We start from the raw sequence: 23,843 nt of genomic DNA on the forward strand, positions 1-23,843 counted from the left end.
AGACACAGCTTTATTTCACAGTCTTGCTTCACCCTCCGCCCAAGCAGCCTGTGCTTTTGCAGAGATCTTGTCTTGCCTCAGCTTGTCGTTCCCCTGCTGACCTCTGCCATTAGACTCCTGGACTCCCTCAAGCTCCCACTTCCACTACAACAGTTGTGCTTTTCTCCCACATGGGATTTCCGGTTTGTGCAGCAAGAAATGTTCTCTCTGCAGAGAAGACAAGCTTCTTGCTTGCTGATCCGGATGGCTTGGGGCTCTGTAGATCTCTGCTCCTGACACCCTGGTTGGGTCCATATCACTGACATCCCTATGGAATTAGAATTGCTGGCAAATGTGGAATTATGCACTCAAGATATATTAATGTATCTCTTTGATATAGTGTACAAGTTCAGTAAAGTATATGTTCTAAAGTAAGTGCGATGGATTGGATCTGAAGTGTCTTCCAAGTCCCATGTACAAAAGACATTTTGTACCATTCTGTGCCATTGGAAATTTACTAACAAAGAGTCAGGCTCTGCCTTGAAAGAAGAAACTGCCCCCCTCCCCCCATCAACTGTGCTGTCATAGATCACAAGGATGCAGCCATGACCATGTGGTGTGGAATCTTGAAACCATAAGAGAAGACCTTTTCTCCTTTGATTTCTATGCCATAGGTATTCTGTTAGAGACACCAAATGCTAATACAGTGGCTGTGGCAGTAATGGGAAGAGCTACACTCTTTCTGTTCTGTTATATAGCTCAGAGTTCAATGCTGATGATCAAGACAAAGACCTAAGCACTGTACCCACTGCAGTTTGAACAAGATAGAGCTGTGTTTCCCCCAACTGCATGTTTAATTGGTGACTGGAGTTTTGCCTTATAGTATGAGTCTCTTGGATGGTTTGCCATTCTGGAACATAATGAGGGCAACTACCCAACTTCACTTAAAAACAACAACAACAAACAAACAAACAAACAAACAATAACAGAAATTACTATGAGTGTGAAGAACCCAGCCCAGCCTCTCTTCTCTTTCCCTCCTCCTCCTGAACACTGCCAGAGTGTGCCCTGAAAAGTCTCCTTCCAATTTCCTTCCTATCCCCCAGATTCAAGGTGCCACATTTAAATCTGGGCCATGTATTAGGGTCATGTGTAGATTCTGATTTTTTTTTCTAAAGTAGATGTAGGTAAATTGAAGCTCTGAATAATTATGTCTCTTAAAGAGCTATTTTTGGTCTCTCTGTAGTCCATTTTCTTTTTCACTCTCTGTGGCATCTAACCCCTTGCTCTGTACCTCTTTGGAACCTCTTCCCCACTTATGAAAGGGAAAACAAATTGCACTTTGGATAAAATCCATTCTCACCAACGTACTTCCTTTTTCTAAGCACTTTGTAATTTGAAGTCTTTAAATGCTAAAGGTGGCTTTGTCTTTTGAGGCATTAGATTGGGCATTAGCTTGCCTGTGGTGGGGATATTAGGATGAGAGGACGGTAACTTTTCTTCTCTTTGCTTCTTAGTATGACCTTCTTAAAGGAACACTCCTTTTAATCCTTTTAGGACAGCTGCTTCAAAGCTGTATGCAGACCCACGATCCTTGATTTTATGTGTCATTCTGGATCGGCAATGGTGCAGACATTCAGGGTGTTTCTGGGTTGATACTTTATATACAATATCAAGATTTAAGTCTACAGACTTTTGAAAAACAGGGTTCATTGGTGGGTGGGCCTCATCCAGTCAGTTGAGAGCCTAACTAGAAAGAACAAAGACAGGAGAGGAGAGAATTCTTCCAACAATTAACCCCATCACTCAAACTCCAACCCCATTTTCAACTATTCTTGGGTTTCTATCTTGTTAATCCATGCAGCAGATCATGGATGTAGAGTTTCCATAATCATGGTAGTGAGTCCCTTAAAAAAAAGTTGTTCTCTTTCCCTCCCTCCGTGTTCCTTCTGCCTGCCCCCCACCCTGCTGTGTGTGTCTGTCTTTCATATATATGTATGAAAATTAAATAATTTTCTAGGTATGTGTGTATTGCTCTGTATGTTTATTGCAAATGTTGCTGACATTACTGTACCTGTACAATGCCCTTGGCTCTGACCTCTGGTGAACCTTAGGTAATAGATAATTAGCACAACCCTGCTCCTTACCTGTAGCCCCTTTCCTTCCCTTTATTTCACTTTCCATTTCCCATTTCCTTTCTCTAGGACTTTGTATTTCCAGATTCCCCATGAGTGGAGAGACGATCAACAGTGTGTTCAAAACCCCACCCCCAGTTCTCCAGACTGCATCTCCTACCACCAAGGACAAATTAGATCCTCAGGATCTGCAGAAACTGTTCTTGTGTTGCCAGTCTTCCTTACACCGATTCTATCTAGATGCATGGCAAGAAAGAGATTTGAGAGAACTTAGAGAATTGCGTGTAGGAGAGCAAATGATGAGACAGGAGTGGTAATACCAGTGTGCAGTTCTGAAAAGTCTTTCTATGGATAGCTTACCGTTGGCATTGCTATCATCTCATCTTTGACCTTATCATGTGATGTCATCTCTAAATGGGTAGGACTATATGCATAGTTGTCCTGATGTGTATACACTCCAGGGGCCACAGATGGGAAACAAATTCTAGAGTGGTGTGTGTGTGTGTGTGTGTGTGTGTGTGTGTGTGTGTGTGTGTATGTCCAATGATGGTGATGCTGACAGGTTTAAAGTGTGATCACAAAAAGTGTGATCAGGACCGCAGTGCCCAGCTAGGGTGAGAACCTACACAGACCTCAGAATGACAGGTGAGCTATCTGAGACATCCGTACTTATAAAGTAACCTTTTGCTCATTCAGAAATGATGTGTGTTACAATGGCTATATAAATCATAAGCTCCACTTCTGATAAATCTGGCTACGTTTTATTGACTAAAATTCTCATATCTGAAGCCTATCTTCATTGTTGGTTAGCCATGTGGTAGCACCACCTGCTTTCTCCCATGATTAACTTCTCACAATATAAATAATAGTGTGTTCCAACATAGACATAGACAACAACCAAACAGCCTTTAAAAGTACTGTCAATCTCAGCTCTGCTACTATGAAAAAAGTCTTATCCGATGCCCAAATGATGAAAGAAAAATTGAGATTTTAGTATTTGGTATGTGAACCTTGAAAGTTAAAGTTTCTCTCACACTCTTTGAGGTTATGTGTTAGAAGTATACGCTGTCTTTATTATCACTTGAATGTACATATAGAAAGTCTACTGTAGACCAGGATCCATTCTGAGTGTAGCAATAGCAATACAGCAGTGAACTATGAGGCTCAAAAGAAAATAATTAGTGATTTCTTTCAAAAATAATAAGGAATATTCTTTCCTCTTTGAATGTCTAAAGATTTGCATCCTAGGTAAGCCCAGATCCTATCCAGCTAACAATGATAATATGCAGGTCCCTTGTCAACCTGATATCCAAACATATCACTTTTAAAGCCTCCTGTTCCAAGAGTCTCATGGCTATCTCAAAATAAAAAAAAAAAAAAATACACACAATCCAAATTCAACATAGCCTTTAACAATTCCAATATGAAAGTCTAAAGTCTAAGTCTCCTCCAAAGGCTCAACAGGAATGTCTTAACTGTGAGCAGAGGTTACAAACTTTGAATATACAATAATACAGAATAAATACTTTCATTCCAACAGGGACATGTAGAATCATAACAAAGAAAGACCAGACGTAAACCCAGTATGGCAAACACTAAATCCTTAAGCTCTACCTTTAGGGTCTGAGGCTCAGGATGGATTTATCTAAATGGCTTGGAGAGTCCCCACCTACTCAGCTCTACTTCTTACAGCATGTATAGCCCCTCTTCACTCCATGCCTGTAACTGGCTTTAGCACAGTTCCTATAAAACTTGCATCTCAGATATCCTGGGTTTGTCCTGCAATTTAGATATCACCTTCATAGCTTTGCACAATGGACTCTTTGGGATTCCTTTCAGAAAACAAAGAAGACAATCCTGCCACACAATATTTGTCCTCCCCACTCTTACCTCTAGCATGCTTACAGATGCAAAATTACATGGTTAAAACTGGCGAATTCTACTGCCAGGTTAAAATGTGGCCAAGAGTGGCTCAATATTTGAAACACTCCCCAAGACAGTTGTTTTCCAAAGCAAGAATATTCCTAATCGTTTCTGGAAATATATAGAAGAAACCACTAATTTTTGTCTTTTGACCCTCATGGCTCGTTGCTGTATTGCTATTGTTCACACTTAGAATAGGTCTTGGTCTGCTGTAGAATTTCCACACCTGTATCCAAGTGATAATAAAGGTCGTTGTGTACTGCTAACACATAACCTCCAAGAGTTTGATAGACATTTTGACTTTTTCTCACATACCAAATACAAAAATTTCCAAGTTTTCCTTTTCCTATCATTTTGGGCATTGGACAAGACTTTTTTCTTGAGTAAGGCCTTGAGCAGCACTCTCACCTTAGGTTCTGGTCTTTCAAGTGAATTTAGATAATCCCAAATTAGACCCATAGATGAGAGTGGAATCTCTCCCTTGGGATACCTTTCCCGTTGTCCCAGTGCAGTGCTAGATAGGATATTTGTCTTTAATGTTGCTAATCTCCTTAACAACTGTAACTGCTTTCTTTGAACCCAATCTGTCTGCAAGTTTATTTAAACTCCAGTTTTGACTCATCAAAGGACCAAAAAAAAATTTTTTTTCTCTGCTTGTGACTTTCTTTCACTGTGCATGGACAAAACTAGTGAGTAGGGGTGGGGTTGGGGGTAGGGGGATGACATCACTTGTCTTCTATCCTGTCTGAGATTTCCTTTACCAAATGAGCCAGTGATTTGTTTATGCATCAAGCCTCACCCCAGCCCTCATTATACAGGCAGATATAAGCAGCTCCTTTGATAGCTTATAACATGAGTGACCCTGTCCAGTTCCCAATCCTGTTCTTGTACCCATTTGAAACCCCATGAGCTGGTTTTCCTCTGTTTGTTTTCTCTCTGTACTCTAGTCTTCCAAACTTCCACCAGAGTGGTCCCTCACGCTCTGCTCACCTTCCAATCTTTTCCTAGGACACAGCTTCAAACACTTTCACATTCCTCCAGCAAATTGATCCCAAATATCCTAGAACCACATGGCCGTGTTTATCATAACCACAGCCCTACTTTTTGGTATGGGTTTTCTGTATTAGTTAGTCCTTTTGTTGCTGTGGCAAAATGCTGTTTAAAAGGCAATTTAAGACAGGGAGTGTCTATTTTATATAGCAGTTTGAGAATACAGACCTTCATGGCAGGGAAGTCCTGGAGGCAGGAGGTATGATCTTATCAGGCCATTACAGGACAACCAAGGAAACTCTACCTGGAAAGTTTTCTAGGGACTGCCACTTAATTTAGATGGCCATATTTCAAACCCCAAAGCATCTTTTATCTATCTTAATCTTCTCACATCATACTATAATTATTTGTTTACTATAGTTGATCTATTTCTTCTATGAGGCTATTAACATTTGGACAGTAGCATGTCATGATCCCTGTATCCTAATTCTCATCAAGGGGCCCTAGTATATCTTGGTCCTAGTAGCTAAGTTCCCCACACAGATAAATAAACTGGCTAGAGCCTGGAATGGTAGAGGATTCCCAGGAATCAGTGGGGTGACATTAGCTGAGACTTACAGCAGCAGGGATATGGAATCTGAAGAGACAGGAAGCCCATTGGAGCCATAGGGACACTAACATACTCACAAAACTTTCAACCCAAAATTTATCCTGTTGACAAGAAATGCAGGGACTGGGCATGAAGCAGAGACTGAGGGAATGGGCAACTAATAACCAGCCCAACTTGAGACCTACCCTATGGGCAAGCACCAATCCTTGACACTATTAATGATACTCTGTTATACTTATGAACAGGAGCTTAGCATAACTGTTCTCTGAGAGGGTCCACCTAGCATCTGACTGAAACAGATGTAGATCCCTACAGCCAAACAATGGATGGAGCTTGAGGACTTTTATGGTTGAGTTGGTGGAAGAACTGAGGTCCCCCAAGGGATAGGAACTCCACAGAAGACCAACAAAATCAACTAACCTGGACCCTTGGGGGCTCCCCAGCACACATGGCTGGGCCTAGGTCACCTGCACATACATAGCAGATGTGCAGCTTGGTATTCAAGTAGGTGCCCCAACAACTAGAGCAGTTGCTATCTCTAAAGCTGTGTGTGGACTATGTTCCCCTAACTGGGTTGCCTTGTCTGGCCTCAGTGGGAGAGGATGCCCCTAGCTGTGCAGAGACTTGATTTGCCAGGGTAGGGGGATACTCAAGGGGAGCCTCCACTGTCTCAGGTAATAAGGGGAGTAGGGAGGGACTGTTTGAGTGGGGAACTGGGAGGGGGGCAGAGATCGGTAAATAAAAAATAAATAAATAAGTGAGTAAAAAAGAAAGAAAAGGAAAAAAAATGGTTAGCAAACCAGAAAACAGATTAACACCATAAGAAATGAGTGTGGGCTGTCAGAACCCAGGAGGCTGAGGTTGTGAGGTTGAAAATTTATGGCTAGCCTGGTGTTCATAGAGTTCTAATTCAGCTTTCCCATTGCCTCATAAATGCACTTGTAAAAGATAGGCCTTGTTCGGGTCCTGTCAGTAAAATCTTTCTGGCGTATGCAATAGCTCTCTCTTGTGAGGCTATGCCAGTGCCTGGCAAATACAGAAGTGGATGCTCACAGTCATCTATTGGATGGATCATAGGGCCCCTAATGAAGGAGCTAGACAAAGAACCCAAGGAGCTAAAGGGGTCTGCAGCTCTATAGAAGGAACAACAATATGAACTAACCAGTACCCCCCAGAGCTGTGTCTCTAGTTGCATATGTAGCAGAGGATGGCCTAGTCGGCCATCAATGGGAGGAGAGACCCTTGGTATTGAGAAGATCATATGCCCCAGTACAGGGGAATGCTAGGACCAGGAAGTGGGAGTGGGTGGGTTAGGGAGCAGGGCAGGGGGAGGGAACAGGGGGCTTTGGGGATAGCATTTGAAATGTAAAGAAGAAAATATCTAATAAAAAAAGATAGGCCTTAGGTAACTAACATTTACTATAATAGAAACACAAGTCCCAGAGGTATCTGATTATTTATTTATTTTAAGTAAGAAGAGAGTAGAGCCCAGGTGAAGTGTTAGGCCAGGACATCTGCTTCATGAATAATATTCCCAGTGTGCCAAGCTCTATGGAAGATAATTTATGTCATCTTTTATTGCAGTTCAGAAAATAATATAACAGAATATTTTCTCCACATCATAATGAGGAAAGTTGAGCTTAGGAAAGTCTGTTCATCATAGGTCTCATATTATGTTTTTTGGTCTTCAATTTATAGAAATGCATGAGCTGTGACTGTAAAGTGATGAGGCTGGTTTTTCTATAAGGCTGTGTAAATAGGTCCAAATCCTTGGTCTTTAGAGGGAGGTGCTCGAATGCAATTATGGTTCACTCTGTTGAAGAGTTTGGGAGCCAAGAAAGAAGAGGAGGGATACCAGAAGAACCTGTTCCTGGGGATGACATTGGGTCTCTTTGGTCAGGTTTCTCAAATGTGATGATGTACTTCAGGTCAATGCAAGTGGATTAAGGAATATCTAGGAAGTTGGTACAAAAAAAGAAAGAGAGAAAGAAAGAGAGAAGGAAGGAAGGAAGGAAGGAAGGAAGGAAGGAAGGAAGAAAGGAAAAAACCTGGTTGTTGTAAGTGTGCCTGTAAGGGTGTTTCAGGGAGTGAGCAGGTGAGTGTCAGTTCTGCAGAGAACCATCTTCAGTGGACTTGGGACATATGACCAAAATGGAGAAGAAAGGAAGATATTTGCCTCTGTGTCCTGAAACTGTAATATACCCATCTCTTCCTTAAATAGCAAAAAAACATGAAGGCTCTGCTAGCCTTTGGACTCTGTAACTTACAGAAGTATTAGGACTCTAATTTATAGAGGTAGGCTGTCTATATTTCCAGAAATTCACTTTAGACCAAAACTCATATCACCTTCGTTGTAAGACATTTGGATCTGGACCCAACCATATTATTCCCATGTTATTATCTTCAGCTTTCAGGCAAAACCATATCCAAAACCCCAGCATCTGTCATTGTATGATCAAGCTCCTTAGCAAATCTCCTTTCACCTCTCTCTCTCTCTCTCTCTCTCTCTCTCTCTCTCTCTCTCTCTCTCTCTCTCTCTCTCTCTCTCTCCCTCCCTCCCTCCCTCCCTCTCCCCCCTCTCTCTCTGCGTGCCAGTTTGTCTTTCTAAACATTCGTCTGTCTGTCTTATCTGTTCATATAATTAACTCAGTCACTCTGGAGGAAACAGACTAATACACTGGCCTTCTAGAGACTGTAACGAACAGACTTCAGCTCTCTCTTGCAGCAAATATTTGCAGAGCTCTTACTCTGTGCCAGGATCCTGCCTGTAGGAAAGGGATCAAGATGAGCAAACACTTTGTTATCAGGGCCCCTGCAGTTCTTATGGGAGATAGATTCTTGTGAAATACACTTGGAGACTTGGAAAGGGTGAGGGGATCCAAGACTGATGTTGTAGCAGTTGCATTCCACAGCTGTCACTTGACTCTAATTTGGGGAAACTGGTAGATTCCTCTCCACATGCAATTATGTGTCTTGTTTTACTATTCATGTGCTTGTTTTATGTTGATTTTAAGTTATCATTGTTGTTTTAACTTGTCCATCGATTATTTTGTTTGTGCTTTCTTTGTTTTATCACTTTGGCATTAAAAATAGAAAAGAAAAATCAATTGTCTGGTAGATGCCATCATGCTGACTTCTGCCTTGGGATCTGCTATATATGTTGTGACACTCAGACCAAAGCCTGCAAGGAGTTTTTTATTACTTTTTTTTAAAAATGCTTATTTGGCGATGAGGCATTGCTATGTCAACTAGGCCAGTCTCAAACTCTTAGGCTCACGTGACACTATCTTCTCAGCATCCTGAGTTGCTGAGTGTCTGGGATTATAGACACACACCACCAAGCCTAGCTAGCTACAAAGGATCTTTGCTAACACTGCCTATAGATGAACAAACACAAACTCACAGGCAAGTGACTTACCTCACATTTCAGATCTTAAATGGCAAGGCTCGGATTAAGGTCAGGCTTTTAATCCCTGACTAACGTGCCTTTTCCCTGATGTAGTAGATAGATGTGTACTCCATGAAGAAGAATGTGAAGTCTAGGAGGAAAAAAAAAGACAAAGGTAGGATTAAACTCATCAGAAATTTTAGGTTAGTTGTGATAAGGAAAACCATTTAATATGCATTTTACTTGGGAAATATGCAAAAAGTAGTGAGAAATGATGTTTTCAACCATGGCTGGGCAGCTGTTGTAGAAGGATTGCTTTTGGATCCTGAGGACACAGACCCTACCTTTACCCACAGTTCACATGCAATTGTATTTTTTGCAACTATTTTTTGCCCCAAAAGGAAGTTCAGTCACTTTTTAAAAATATCTGTTCAAGTGTGCATGTATGTGGGGTCAAATTATAGAGGTGTAGGTATATTTTTGAGAAACACTTTTGTCTTTAAAAATAAGTGTCTCCTCAGTTGCTTCTCTAATTCAGGTTTGAGACAGAGTCTTTCACTGACCCAGAGCTCAGTAATTAGATAGAAGTTACCTGTTACCCCCATGGTCCTCCTGTGTCTGCATCCCAGCTCTGGGATCAGAGTCATCCACTTCTGTACCTGGATTTTCACATGGGTGCTGCAATCCAACTTTCCTGCTTGTGCTGTGAGCACTTTGTCAGCTGATGCATCGCATTAGTCTAGCCAAGTCACCCTTACCATTCTGCTCATTAGCAACACATTCCTACCCATGTCCATCCCCATGTCCTGTGTCTCTCAGCAGCCTACACCATGGTATTTCCTCAGTTACCCTGTTCTCTGGGTCCACCTTATGTAGATGAGTTTCTGTGATACAAATATACCTCAAATTATGGGCTTCCTCTTTCATGCTTCTTTCAAATGCACACAGAGCAGCTGGGCACAACACTCCTCTGATAAACACAAGCTGTAAGTTTTCCTCATTTCTGAATAACACACAGTTTGAAATTGCTTTAATGGCTGGATACAAATTTTATTATGGATCAGTTTGGCTATCTGTGTGGGGCCTTGAATTTCCCAACAGCAATCCACAACTAGGCAAGCTCTTTGAGGTAAAGCAGCTTAGTAATGATCTTGTAATTTTTTCATTTGGAAGTGGTGATTTCTATTTCTAAAACAGGCTATTTCTTAAAATGAAATAGAGAGAGAGACATAGGGGGAGGGGGGCAGAGAGATAGGCAGAGAAATACACACACACACACACACACACACACACACACACACACACCACATTTCTTGCAAATGTGTTGGCCTTGATTTTTTTACAGCTTATTTGTCCACAGAGGCACTTCAGAGAAGAAACCAGTTATATCAAAGGATAGTGCTTTTTCTTTTGTTAAATAAGGACTAGCATCATGGAAGAATAGTCAGTCTATGCAGTGTGTCATTTAACATTGTTCTGAATTGCATTAAGAAGTCCTAAATTCATATGTGGACGTCCAAACCATCAATGTGGCAGTATTTGGAGGTGGGGCTTTCAGAAGGTGATTATAGTTACTTAGGTATGGATATAAAAGTGATCCTGACTCTATGGAACTGGTGGTTTTGTAACAAAGAGAGCATAGTCTGTGTGCCATGGATACACATACAGCCAGGAGGTAGCTGTCAGAATCCAGGAGGAGAGCCCTCCTCAGTGATCTCAGACTTCTAAGGTACAGAACTATAAGAGGGAAGTTTCTCTTGTTGAAGCCACCAGTGTGTAGATTTGCTTTGACAGCCTGAGATGGCTAGGTTAGACCCTCATAAACACTGTACAAATGTATTGGTATCATGCCTGCATTTATAGAGATGCAAGCTGGAGGCTAGTTTAGCTAAGCAACAGAAGTAATGTTGCACAGATGGTGGGCTGTTGAGGTGGGAGTCAGTCTAGCCTCTAACTGCAGTGCCCCAAACCCTTTTATCCACGAGACACCATAAAATAGAGGCTTTTCCTTGCTCTAAATCACAGCCAGGAGGTTACAATGGAGTTTGTGGTCCTAAATCTGAGTCCTTCCACTTACATTATAAATGAGCAACATTCCATTTTCTTAACAAATAGTGATAGCATCATGCTAGACTCTACTCTGTAGAGATCAGATGTGATCAAGCAGGCAAGAAGCACTGAGATGCCAGCAGTTAAGTGGCTATCTCAGGTCAGACAGGATGTAATGCAATAGTCTGTTTTTAAGGTACAGGCTAAGGCACGGGAGCCTTTGGGTCCAATAAAGATGCTTTGACTGTTTTGTCCCTAGGACACATCCATAAAGGAGAACTTTAATGCCCTTCAAAAATAGCAAATAAGAAAGCATGTTGAGGATGAGAAAAAAATGGTGTTGCCCCCAGTTCTCCGCTGTTCCTTCAGGCTCTTCCTTCTTGTTTCATCCTGACGTCTGCAATAGGCTGTCGTCTCCTCAAACCCATTGCCTCCAGGATATTCTTTTTCAATCCATATTACAGAGAGTTGCACTTGCTAGCTATCAAAATCACACTTGATTCTTTTCCTTTACTCCACCCCCAAATCCAAATGTGGGGCCAATCTTAGCTATTGCATTTGCCCCTTCCCTTTCCTTTTGCCTTGGATGCTACTATTCCCATTGACATTGATGTTCCCATTCTCCTACTCTTTGGGTACTCCTGCAATCCATTCTCTAGCCTACAGCATGGTCAAAGCATCTGAAAGGTTTCATCTCTTAGATCCTGGTACTTGCCTGCTGAAAGTCTCTGAAGTTATTGCACTGAATTTAAAATTAAATCCTTATACAGTTTCGGTGGTGCCCATGATCCAATGCTCTCATGCCTTCTGCTTTCACCTAAAGCTCCTCTGCCAGTCACCTCACAACAGCCATTTTCATGGCCCAATTTGGCTGGATCCAATAGTCAATCAGGTCTCCCTTCGGATGTCACCTCTGCAAAGATGCTTTCTCTAACTACCTAACTTATCATCCTTTCCATCCCGTCAACTCCCATAACACTTTTTTTTTATAGCACATTGCCCAATCTAAATATGTCTATTTACTTATTTTTCATGATCTCTTTTCCCACCTCAATACTTATTCACACCCTTGCAGGAAGGCATATAAAAATATTTGTGTTATTAATGGGCTACTGCATCTCCAGTCCTTTAAAGACTGCCCACCATAAAATAGACATGTAATCATATTTACAGATTAGTAAGTGGTTTAATGTGTGAGAAAATTGGAAATAGTGCTGGAGGGCTTTCAAAGGGAAAAAAATACCGAGCCAGGGTCTCCTGCAGCTCAGGATGGCCTCAAACTCACTATATAGCAGAGAATGAAGTTGACTTTCTAAATTTCATTGTTCTGCTTTCCTTGTGCTTAGATCACAGGCAGCTGTCACTGTGCCCAGACTATGTGATGTTGGGATCAAACCTAGGGATTCCTGTGTGATAGGCAAACACTGCTCACTGAACTATCTCCCTATATTCTTTTTCCAGAGTTAAGAGTTTTTGTCATTTTAAAATTTTGTTTTTTTTTTAATTTGCCTTGGTTATCTACTGCTATGTGATTCATGAAGAGCCAGTTTGCACAACCTAGAATACCACTTTGAAACATACACACACACACACACACAGACACAGACACACACACACACACACACACACACCTTATGCATACATGACATGCAGAATGCAGCAGGTGTAGCAGTACACAGAAACCTTGAAGTATTAGGAGCCAGATACTCTTTAGGTTCTGGGCAGAAGTTGCCTGACAGTCTTAACGCAGTGTTTTTGCTGACTGGTTGTCCTTCTGTGACATGAGGCAAGGACCCACTTGTACTGGGTTATCTTCCCAAGAGGCAAGTGAGATTCTATCACCAACCACAGTTTACACCTAAATAGGAAAACAATGGGAACATCATCTCACCATCTGATTTCATCAGGTTTAACCAAACATCATTAGGCTGTGCCATGCATTTTCTTGTTAGGATGCTTCTTCCTCTAACCTAGGTTCTCTGGGCCACTCAATCTGTAGGCTGCAGATATCACCTGCTGGTTCAAGTTGCCTCCTGTCACTAGAGTTCTTTTCTGGAAGCCACCAGAACTCTTTACAGCCTTTCTTCCTGTCTACTTCTCCTTTCCTCCATCTCTAAAAGTCTGCTTTTCTTCAGTCATTCACAACGATTTCTCTCCAGGTACGCAGTTATCTTGCCCTGTGTGGACTATAGCCCCTGAAATCTGGATCTTGTCATAAGTAACAAAGGTTGTGTAGGTAAGTTGACCCTCTCCCGTGCCCAAGGGGTTTTATGACCTTTCCCTCAAACCTTTCTCCATGTCACCTGTTATTACATAAAAATACATGTTGTGCTATAGAACCATAAAGTGTGTTAATGATGGTTCCCAGCCTTCACAGCATCAACTGCATCTATAGGTTTAATCCAAATTGATCTCCTCCATACATGTATTTGATTAGACCTTTCTACTCCCAGAGATACTGGCTTTCCAAGCCTGCCTCATTCCTGGATGGAAGAACCTCTTTCTCTAATCTTCCCAGACCAAGAGACTACTTCTTACCTTAAGCCAGGACCAAGCTATCACCCACAGAACCTGCCAAAATATTATCCCCCATATGTAACCCAGTTTTCCCATCCTTCCTTGTCCAACCCCTCCCATGGAAACCATAAGAAAGCCTCTTGCCACATTTCTTCTTACTTTCTATATCTCCAGACCAACCCTGGATATGTCACTGGGTGATATGGTCCTTCTCTTGGGGACTATAAAGAATACACTCTCCTTTTAAGGGTCTGTGTGCTGGTCACCTTCTCTGTTTTGATTAAGCATTCTTCCAGCTATAATTAGACACAGTTGTGCTCTCTACCCTTTGGATGAGATAGGTATTGTTTGGTATGAGTTGCACAGAGATGGAGACATGAGAATTCCATATTTGAACAGAAAACCCAGCTTCAAAGCCAGTATTCCATATGATAAATTGTTTCTACATATAAATTCATACATCCAAGAAGGTGTAATTAGAAGCCTATCCTATCATACCAGGGGCCAAAGCTTTTCCCAGAATATTCCTGGCACAAATTGTTTAATCGTGTTCATTGTAATCTTCAACTCTGTTTCCTTTGCCCATACAGATAAGATCTTTACAGTGTCTTCCTTGACTCAAAAGTTCGTGGATTCAGATTTATTCTGTCACAGAGACTAAGCTAGGAGCTGTGGTGACAGGAGAGTATAGAGCCAGGCCTCTGGTCTTTCAGTCCCCAGAAGCCTTTACTTGGAGGAAGGTAGCCTGGAAAACAGTCACTTTCTGAGGTTGTTACTTCACAGGCACAAGCCTCAGTGTGTGTTATTGAGGACTCTTATCTCCACGTCAGCTCATCTCTGCTTCTGTTTTTCACCAGCCTCAGTCATCCTCGTCCCATCTGGAAATTTGCACATGTTTCTTCTTTCTTCACATTTCCAATAACTCTTCCTATCTCAAGCCACCTTTCCTGAGTTAATGCAACAATAGCCTCACCCTCACTTCCTGATAAGAAATCAGACCAACAGGTGTCTGAGAAGATCTGAGGAGGATACCACTGAGCAGCAGGGACAGAGGACCTGGGACCTTCTGACCAGGCTCAGCTTATATCCTCACCCCTAAACAAGATACAGGTTCGGTGACAAGAAGTTCTAAGCACAGGATCTCATTGTCACCATACAGGGTAACACATGTAAGAGCCTTTCTAGCTGTTGATTCTGGATCCCAGCATCACAGGGTCCAGAGGATTATGTATGTAGAGAAAGCTCAGACTGTTTTCTGGGAGAAAAACATGTATCAAAACTAGTGGGTGTTTCCTCAGCCTTCTTGGGTGTAGGGGAGTGTAGAAGCTGGAGGAGCAGTGGTAATCCCCAAATACTGGGGGTGTTCCCCAAATATTGGTAGTGCTCCCAGTATCACCCAATCGCTGTCTGCACAATTTCTTCTCTCAGCCTTGCAAGCCCAAAACCTTATGAAGGAGTCTTGTCTCCCATTCCCGTCTGAGCAGTACTTGTTCTCCCAATATAATTTTCACTATAGCTGATAAGACTAGCGATAAGTACTCTATCCTTCCAAGGTAAGATGCTCTAATTAAAAAATTTTAAGCCTAAAACATGTACATGAGCTAAGCATTTTTACAAGTGGGATTGGGGCACTATTCCTTTTTTTTGCTCAGTCCCTTGGAAATGAAACAGGTAGGATGCCTTTGTATCCTTCGGCAAGTAAAGTAATAAACACGAAGAGCTTAATGCTTATTTTTGAATTACATTTCATTTTGGCAATTGTGTGGAGCCCTGCCTAATTTAACAAAAGGCTCCGAGAAAAAAAAAAAAAAGAATACAGTGGAGCAGACGCACATAGCAACCATTAAATTAGGATACAGGCACGAGTGCCACGCAGAGAGGGGAGGCTTCTGCCAGGCAGAGCAGGGGCAAGAATAATGGCAGGCCCAAGGAAAACTGGCGCTTTTGGGTTTAGACTGAAGGAGATGGATCTTAGCCCAAAGGAACCTAGAGACTGGCCTCTAGGAACACTGTATCCTGGAGTTCCCTCTTGGCGCTATAATGATGCTTTCTCCTGTGATCAGAAAGTCATAGATGGATGTTCTGAAGATCAGTCCTACTACAGTTTAGGATCTCCACGTGATTTCCCCAGCTCTTCCTTTTCCCCACAATAAGATGCACAGATAGTGGGGATTACTTTGCATGCTGTCTTGTAAGAAGAAATTCAATTGCCAGCTAGGGAGGCAAGACATGGAGTGGATGGGCATTAAGTGTTTCCAGGTAGGCCATCAAAACAGGAAGCATAGTACAGCTTTTTGCATAGGCCCAGGAAAGCTGTGCCTTAGGACTAAAGCCTGCATGGACAGTTGCAGAGGACTGGGCATCCACAGGGGCTCAGCTACCTGGAGTGGCAAAGGCAGTTCAGTTCTCCAGGGCGGGGTCTGACAACTTCTGCATGGCATTGCGGAAGGAAGGTGCCAGTGTCAGTTTTCAATTTGCTGCTTTCCCCAGAACTCCTTCTCCAGCCCTCCCCTCTACCTCCCCACCCATACCAGGGGAGGCAGTGAAAGGGACTCAACATCTCCTCAGCTCGCTCTGGTACAAGGAGAGCGCGGAGCCCCTTGAAACACCACTGTCCCTCGGGGATCTGGGCCTTAGTGGGTGCTTCTGTCTCGGCGCTGCGGGGGTTAAGGTGGGCGCCCGCGCCCAGCACCAGCCGGGATGAGCGCGCAGTCCGCACCACCCGCCAGCCGGCTTGCTCCGAGTCGACACAGGGAGAAAGTGGCGGTCAGGGATGCTGCTGCTGCCATGACAACCCCGGCGGTCGGGGCCCGCGTGCTTCAGGGCTGCTCCCCGGAGGAAGGCGGCGCGGAGGCCGGGGGCGGCCGCTGAGCGTGGCGTCCGCGCGTCCCCGCGTCCCGTGCAGCGTCCCTGGAGGAGGCGGGGGCCGCAGTCCGCTCAGCTCCCCGCGCCCAAAGCTGCGCCGCGGCGCTCCGCGGGCTGGTGAGGGCCAGGCCAACAGGACTCGCCCACTGGGCTACTGGGAGGACAGCTTCGGAGCAAGCGGAGGAACCAGGCTACACCTGCTGCGGGTCACTGCGTGGAACTTTTTATCGCCTTGGGGTCCAGATGCGAGACTCGGGGCTGTTTTCTAACTCCATCCAAACATGTGTGTGATCTAATAAAACATTTTCTCCTCTCCTTGAAATCAGGAGCTTTAAAAACAATTTTTTATGACATCTCCTTTCTGTCAGAGACACTTGCCTTCTTTGGGTTATAAACTTTTGATGCCAGACCTCTGCAGAACGCGCCCAACTGAATCTTAAAGTAGCTTCACCGAGAAAGGCAGAGAACGCACAATCTGTGACCTTCGTCCCTGCTCCTTCTTTCGTGCTCTCCCTCCCCCGGGCTCCCTCCGCCCCAGGGAGCGTCGAGAAAGCTCTTTTTTGGATGCAGGAGGGGGCATCTGGTTCTGCTAGGCTGGAAAGCTGAGGCTGAAGCCGAGGAAGAATTATTAGGCTCCGGAGAGCCTGGACTCAGCCTTGCCTTCTCCCGCTCCCAGCTCCTGGTTCGCTCTCTGTGTGCTTTCGCCCCTCAACACTTCCGGCTGTTCTGAGAGGGCTAGGGACAAGGACCTTGTCGCTGCAGGAGTTCTGGGAAGTTGTGGCTGTCGAGAATGGGGGTCTGTGGGTACCTGTTCCTGCCCTGGAAGTGCCTCGTGGTCGTGTCTCTCAGGCTGCTATTCCTTGTACCCACAGGAGTGCCGGTGCGCAGCGGAGATGCCACCTTTCCCAAAGCTATGGACAACGTGACGGTCCGGCAGGGGGAGAGCGCCACCCTCAGGTAGGGAGCCTTCCTTCATCTGGGGACAGAACCCATTGCACATGGCTTCAAGGGGAGGGGGTGAGGGAGAGAGAAAAGGAAGCTAGAATGAGGGGCATTTAAGCATGCAAAGGGCCTTTTGCGGGCCCAAGAATTGGCCAGTTGCGTCGTGTGCTTGCTGATACCAGCTTTCTTGGACGTCCTTGTCATTTGGTGCTCTTTTGGTCTGCAGTCTTACAGGCAATGTTAAAGTCTACACTTGGGATGTCATATATTCATGGAGCAATGGGATGGCAAGTTTCACACCCGGACGAGACACTGCGTAGTTAACTAAATACCCTTGGATTTTTCTTCCAGGCCAGGAGGATGTGATGACACAGGATCGCCCTCAGCTAACCATCTGTGATGGCAGCGTGTGTTGGGGCTATTTCACAATTGAAGGCTTTAGATTTCCTGTGCCAGGGCACGACTTTTTATGAGTCTTAGGAAGACACAGCCCCTCAGTCTAACCCTGTGCGGTGCACTTGGGCCCTGATGCAAATTATGAGGCCTTTGTGTTTTTATGGGCTGGGACCAAGAAGAGCAAGCATGTAGCTTTTATGCACCGACATCATTCCTGTGTGAGAAGCACAATAGGGAAGCTTTTTGTTTTAGCTTAATGAGTTACAGAGAATCACTTCCATGCTCCAGGCAGAGGGGTGGAGATGCTTGGAATATGAACCTTTGGGGACTGGGCCTGCTGCAGCAGAGACTTTAATAAAAATGCAGCCACCACTTTCCACGAGCTCAGCAGATATCATCTTTTATCCCTTTAATGAGGCAGTTCTGGTCCTAGGAGACAGATTCAGGGACATCCCAGCTTAAGTATGTCTCAGTGTACACAGGGTGAATGTGTTTGCCCTGCCTATGACTTTGATGGTTATAGTGAAAATAAAATATTCTGACCCAGATTCTGCAGCCAGAATGCCTGGCTTCTACAAGGAGATATTGAGGGTGGGATTTCCTTCTTCCTGTTCTCTGTGCTTTTCCTTGTGGAGTCCTTCCAACACACACAGATATCTCCCAGAGGAAGAAATCTTTTCACATGAACCCTAGGGTTAAATTTGGATCCCTTCTGCCTTGGGAGGTTCGTAGGTAAATCATCTTTTCAGCTAGTGAAAGATCCCAAAGTCCTGTCTTCTTGACCTGCATGGTCCTAAAGACAGCATGAGTTACAAGTGCTTCTCATCTTTTGAGCACCCCTTAGCTTGTAGTGGATGAGAGTGCCTTATCCTTATTGTGTTGCTTCAAGGAAAGTTCCAGGTCTGCTCTTTGAGGTATGATTTGTGGGACTTCACTTTTGCAGGGGACTGGTGGTTCAAAGGTGCCAAAAGCATCTAACCGCAGTGTATGTGAACCCAGGAAATGTGGATAGTAGTAGTAGTGGCAAAAGAGTTTCAACACTGCCAAATACCTCTTGTTCTTTCAGTCTTTTGTTAGAGGCAATGAATTGTTTCATAAACAAGGGGGATATCACTAATAAATTTACAAATTCTGCTGTCCTCCTCCTTCCTGTCCCTGAAAATTAAATAAAAAACTTAGAAACTTGAGCTTCTGCCTTCTGGGTGCAGTAAGACAGTTCTACCAGCAGAGGGCGAGCTTCAAGCTTCAATCTCTCTCTCTCTCTCTCTCTCTCTCTCTCTCTCTCTCTTATTAGCTACTGGCCTGTTTTCATGATCTTCAATTCTAATGTTTAACAGCTGGGCTTGGTAATGGGAAAGGGGAATAAAAAAGGAAAAGCTGAATGGTTGCTTTTCATGCTTTGTGGAAACAACAATGTGTATGTTCAACTATGACTGCTGCTGCTTACCTGACCGTTGTGGTAGCTGACTTTTAAAAGTCAGCACAAGCCATGTTGATTTTGTCTCTCTTCTCTCTTCTGCCCCTTTCCCCTGCTATAGACAAACCTATCCCTGTGCCCACCTATTACTCTCTGGATCTCCTCTACAGATTTTACCTCGTGTAATCTTCTCTTCCATTGCTCTAATCTTACAAGGTGCCTCCACCGGACACTCTTTTCTTGTTACCTATGGTCTCCTTCACTTCTTCCCACCATCATTAATTCTTACTATTCTCTATGCTAAAATAGCTTGCTACTACCTCAACATTTCTTGAAAGAACATAAACAGTCCATGCAGATTTCTGCAGCTCAGCTTTCAACCTCTCTCTTTTTCCTTGTCTACTAATCTGTTCTATGAGCTGTGTTCCTTTCTTATCAGTAAGACGAGGTACTCAGTTGTTTCACTGAGAGGCCATGTTCTCAGTAAGGGGAAACCCACAGTCTTGGCCTCAGGGAAATCTATCATATGGTTTTTGGTAGTATTTTTGTTTTCTAAAACTTACAATTCATTTTACCTCTTCATTTTTTGCAATACTGGGGATCAAACTCAAGGCCTTATGCATGCTAGATAAGAGTAGTGCTATAGCCTTATAGATTTTCCTATAGCCTTATAGCTCTATGTAAAATGACTTTTATGACTCCTTGAAAGAGTTCATTAGGGGTTTATTTCTTGGGAAGTTAGTGTTCCGAATGTATCAACGAGTTAAATGATACACCTATCAGAATTAGTAAACCCCCTTGAAGGTGTCTGTTCCAGGTCACATGACCTCTTAGTTCCTAAATCCTGAACAAAGTCAGGCAAGGAGCAGAGACCAGAAGGTAAAGCCAAGATATCCTAAGCTTGTGTACACACTCAATTCCCTGTGAAAATTTCCCCAGCTCAGAGAGGACAATTGCTTCCTGTGGGAGATCAGTTTTGTTTTGACAGGCCCTTGATTGTGCTGAGAGACCTTAGGAAGTGACGTGCTACAGCATGCTACAGAAGACTGAAGTTTTCAGTATAGATAAAAACTCATTTTATATAAATGAGGCCATATTATCATCCCTGTAACTATTCATAGGGCTGCTTGGAAAGTAAAAATAATTATTTTAATACTGAGTTATTTTGCCTTTTCGAAGAGAGATGATATGGAAAATGGAGGTGCTATTCTTTATAGTTGAATTATACCTTCTATGAATCTGATTTGAATTCATTATTACAAATGGGCCCTCTTGGCCGGAATCATTTCATTACAATTATGAGCTGTTGGCTTAAAAATGTTCTGTGCCTTTCTGTTAGATTAGATATGACAAGTATCTAGGAGTCCTCTGTCTGAATCAATGACCATATTCAGATGTGAGCCAAGGGTTTGGGCATGGTCAGCTGGCATCTACGAAGCCATTTCAACTGCAACCACCAGCCATACTTTCTTCACGGATCATAAGCACCTCGAGACTCACTTTTGCTCGTCTGTGTGCTTTGTTTCCCTGTTCACATGGATATTTTGAGGTCTATACTTTGGGTAATTTGTTTCAGGCAGTCAGTAAATCCAACACAGTGGTTTGTTTTGTTATTGTTATTGTTTGTTTGCTTGCCTTTTCGTAGTAATCTGTTGCTGATCCATGCTTGCTGATGTCAGATTATACTTAATAAGTCTTTTCTAAACTACCCTGCATTTTTATTTGGAGGTCTGAGATAATCCATTCAGAAAAGGCACATGAGGTCTAACTTCTGTCAGTGAATAATCTGAGTAGTGGGATTTCATCAAAGCACCGGGGACAGTGGTACTCCCAAGGACAATATGTTGACATTGACCTGGTTGTTTTCTGTACTCTACACCCACTATCAGCAGCTTGCCCTATCAAGTGAATTAGCAATTGTGAATTAAGACAGCTATCAGGTCTTTCAAAGCATGCATCAAACCTGTGTATGTTAATGTTAAAGTTGTCAAAATCAGGGGCTACATCAGTGTGAGGCAGTACTTTTGGTTTGGGAAAATGAGGGCAAGAAAAGACCTTGGAGAAAGTATGGTCCCAGAAGAAACCCTCTGCGTGGTGATGATAACCTGGGCTTCTTCTAGTGAAGGTACTTGAGAAATTATTTGAAATAAGCACTTGGAACTGAGGGTGGGCAGAGTTCATGCCAAACATAAGGGAGGCCCTGAGTTTCACCCCCAGGATGAATTAGATAATAAAATTTTAATTTTAATTTCATAGACTAAAGGAATAGACATCTCTGGGGTGGGCCATGAGTGTGGACATTTGAAACTCTGTTCTAGCATTTTTCAAGTAAAGCCACAACTGAGAACCCTTACACTATAAAGATGTCTGCCCTATAATATCTTATCAAAGCTATTTTCCAGTGTCTTTCCCTTGCATTGAAATATCTCTCCCATGACATGTATGTACCTCAATGCCCCCAGAAAGAGCAGGAATTAGGGCTCAGGGCCTATGTACCTCAAGCTAACTCTTACATCGTCTCCCATTGACTCTCTGGTCATGAACAATTCAGTGTAATACATACATATGTGAACAATTTCTGCCCTGTCTATATCTGGTGCGAAAAGAGCATACAGTGTTATTCTTTTAACACTACAGCCATATGTATCATTTGTGGAATATTCTTCCATGCTTAAATCATCTCTAGCTTACTTACCTAATAAAACATAAATGCTGTGTAAATTGTTGTTACCTTGTGTTGCATAGCAAATAATGACAAGAACTTGTTTAGTATAGACACAGTTGATTTATTTTTAGTGTAATTTTATCTATGGCTGCTGGATCTATGCATGTAGAACCTACAGTTATAGAAAACTGATTATATGGGCTAGTTGCTACTGAGACTAAGTGGAACTCCTTGGTAACAATTGATGATATTCTCAGCTTATTCCTGTTTTATCTTGTCTACCACCTCCTCCTCCACCCACACATATACACACAAATTTCAAACTCATTAGTCTCTTTTCACTTCTGCTCAGCTTCCCACCTTCTGCATGTGGTCAAGAATTGCCCCCCTCCGAATACCAGTAACACTGGCTACAGACATTTGCTCTAACAGACAGGCTGTGTAGATGTGTGATATCTTCCGGTTTGGCTTTTTACAGACTATAGTATGGTGGAGCTCCTGTTGTATTTGCTATGTATAGATATCATGCTGGGTACCAAGGATTAAAGGAACAAGTATAGTTCATTGCTATAATCCAGCTCAGTGGGCCCTCCCTCTTTAAAGTACTCTCACCTCTACAGTAATGAAGTGCTCACATCTGAACAATGTGGCTGTCTGACACTCAAGGGCAGCACTCAGAGATTTTGGGGACCTGAGGGATTTTGGATTCCACTCAAATCACTTGCCAGAGGAGACAGTTGTATCCACCAGTGTTGCAATAAGATCTGAAACCCTGCAGATGTCTTTACTATCCCCGAGGGCAAGACAACAAGCAGGCAGCTGAGTTTAGAAGACTCTTCTAGCTGATGGAGAATATATCTGGAAAGAAGGCTGTCAGGTCTCCACAGAGATTCACAAGGAGATAATCAGAACATGGATTTCAGTGCTCCTGCAGAAGAACCAGGTCCGCTTAGGATTGGGTCATAGTTACAAGGTTGTCCAGTGCTAGAAGAGCAGGATAGGACTCCATAAGATCTGACATCCCTAACAGTGAAGGGACCTCTCTCCCACATACAACATACAGCAAAGTCAGGGATGGAGAAAGGTGTTGGAAAGCACTAAACATGTAAACTCATGGCTTTCTGGAAATTCTGGAAAACTCAGCAGCTATCAACCAAGCCCATCAGCTACTTCTTTGGCCTCTTTTAGTATTTTTTTTTTTTTAGTTTCAAGTAAAGGACTTGGCACTTAGTCTTCTTATGTGTTCACTGCGTGAGTAGCAGCAACAGAGATGTGGTATGCTATGGGTATGATGGGAGCTGGTAGTGAGATACAGCTGAATGGAACATTCAAGTCAGTTTTATTTGACCTTTACAGTAACAACTTTTAAAATTACTTATTATTAATAGGAAGCTGACTTCCTATTAGTCATGAGATGAGAGAAGGGAATTACTCTGATATCCATAGAAAACTGTATTACCTATTAAGTTAGAAAGAAAGTGTTATCTTGCTCTCTCTCTCTCTTTGTATATATATATATATATATATATATACACACACACACACACACAAGATTTATATACTTTATATCTCTATCTATCTACATCTATATATCAAGAGTATTACCATATATATATAAATATATATATCATTTTATGTTTCATATATATATACATATGATATATCTAGATCACCAGGGTACTTCATATTTATTGTTCATTACCATGCAGGAAGATGCCTTTGCAAGTATTGTATGTAGTGAAATTAATGTTTGAGCAGAGTCTGTTAAAGCAGATCTGTGTTCTTTATATTGGCCCATATGTAGTCCTACCTATGTAATCTTCTAATTATACCTGCTTATATTCTATTACACACTATAACCTATTGTACCCTATTTTTGATAATAATACTTCTATTAATCCTTTTATTAATGCACTTTTTGGCATTTTTCTTTGCACACTTTTCCCTGCTCTTTACTCTCATCTCTC

General features: G+C 42.8%; 1 protein-coding gene and 1 long non-coding RNA gene across 9 annotated transcripts in view; one reads left to right on the plus strand and one right to left on the minus strand.

Annotated features, from left to right (window-relative positions):
- The window catches only part of Gm39313, a 31,771-nt gene extending 22,579 nt beyond the window's left edge, over nt 1-9,192 (minus strand). Inside the window, exon 1 of the long non-coding RNA XR_870600.3 lies at nt 9,056-9,192. This is a non-coding gene — a long non-coding RNA (predicted gene, 39313). The remainder of the gene's footprint in view (nt 1-9,055) is intronic.
- The window catches only part of Opcml (opioid binding protein/cell adhesion molecule-like), a 1,134,695-nt gene that overhangs the window by 596,284 nt on the left and 514,568 nt on the right, over nt 1-23,843 (plus strand). For 3 of the 8 annotated variants that reach the window (XM_011242559.3, XM_030244423.1, NM_177906.5), the window contains one exon: nt 17,329-17,413. In XM_011242559.3, the coding sequence (XP_011240861.1) occupies nt 17,329-17,413 (85 nt within the window). Of the gene's footprint in view, nt 1-2,516; nt 17,414-23,843 lie in introns of those variants that run through there. The other 5 variants (XM_006510439.4, XM_006510435.4, XM_006510434.4 and 2 more) reach the window with 5 other exon arrangements.

Source organism: Mus musculus, chromosome 9 (assembly GCF_000001635.26).
Source record: "Mus musculus strain C57BL/6J chromosome 9, GRCm38.p6 C57BL/6J".
Taxonomy (NCBI): Eukaryota; Metazoa; Chordata; class Mammalia; order Rodentia; family Muridae; genus Mus; species Mus musculus.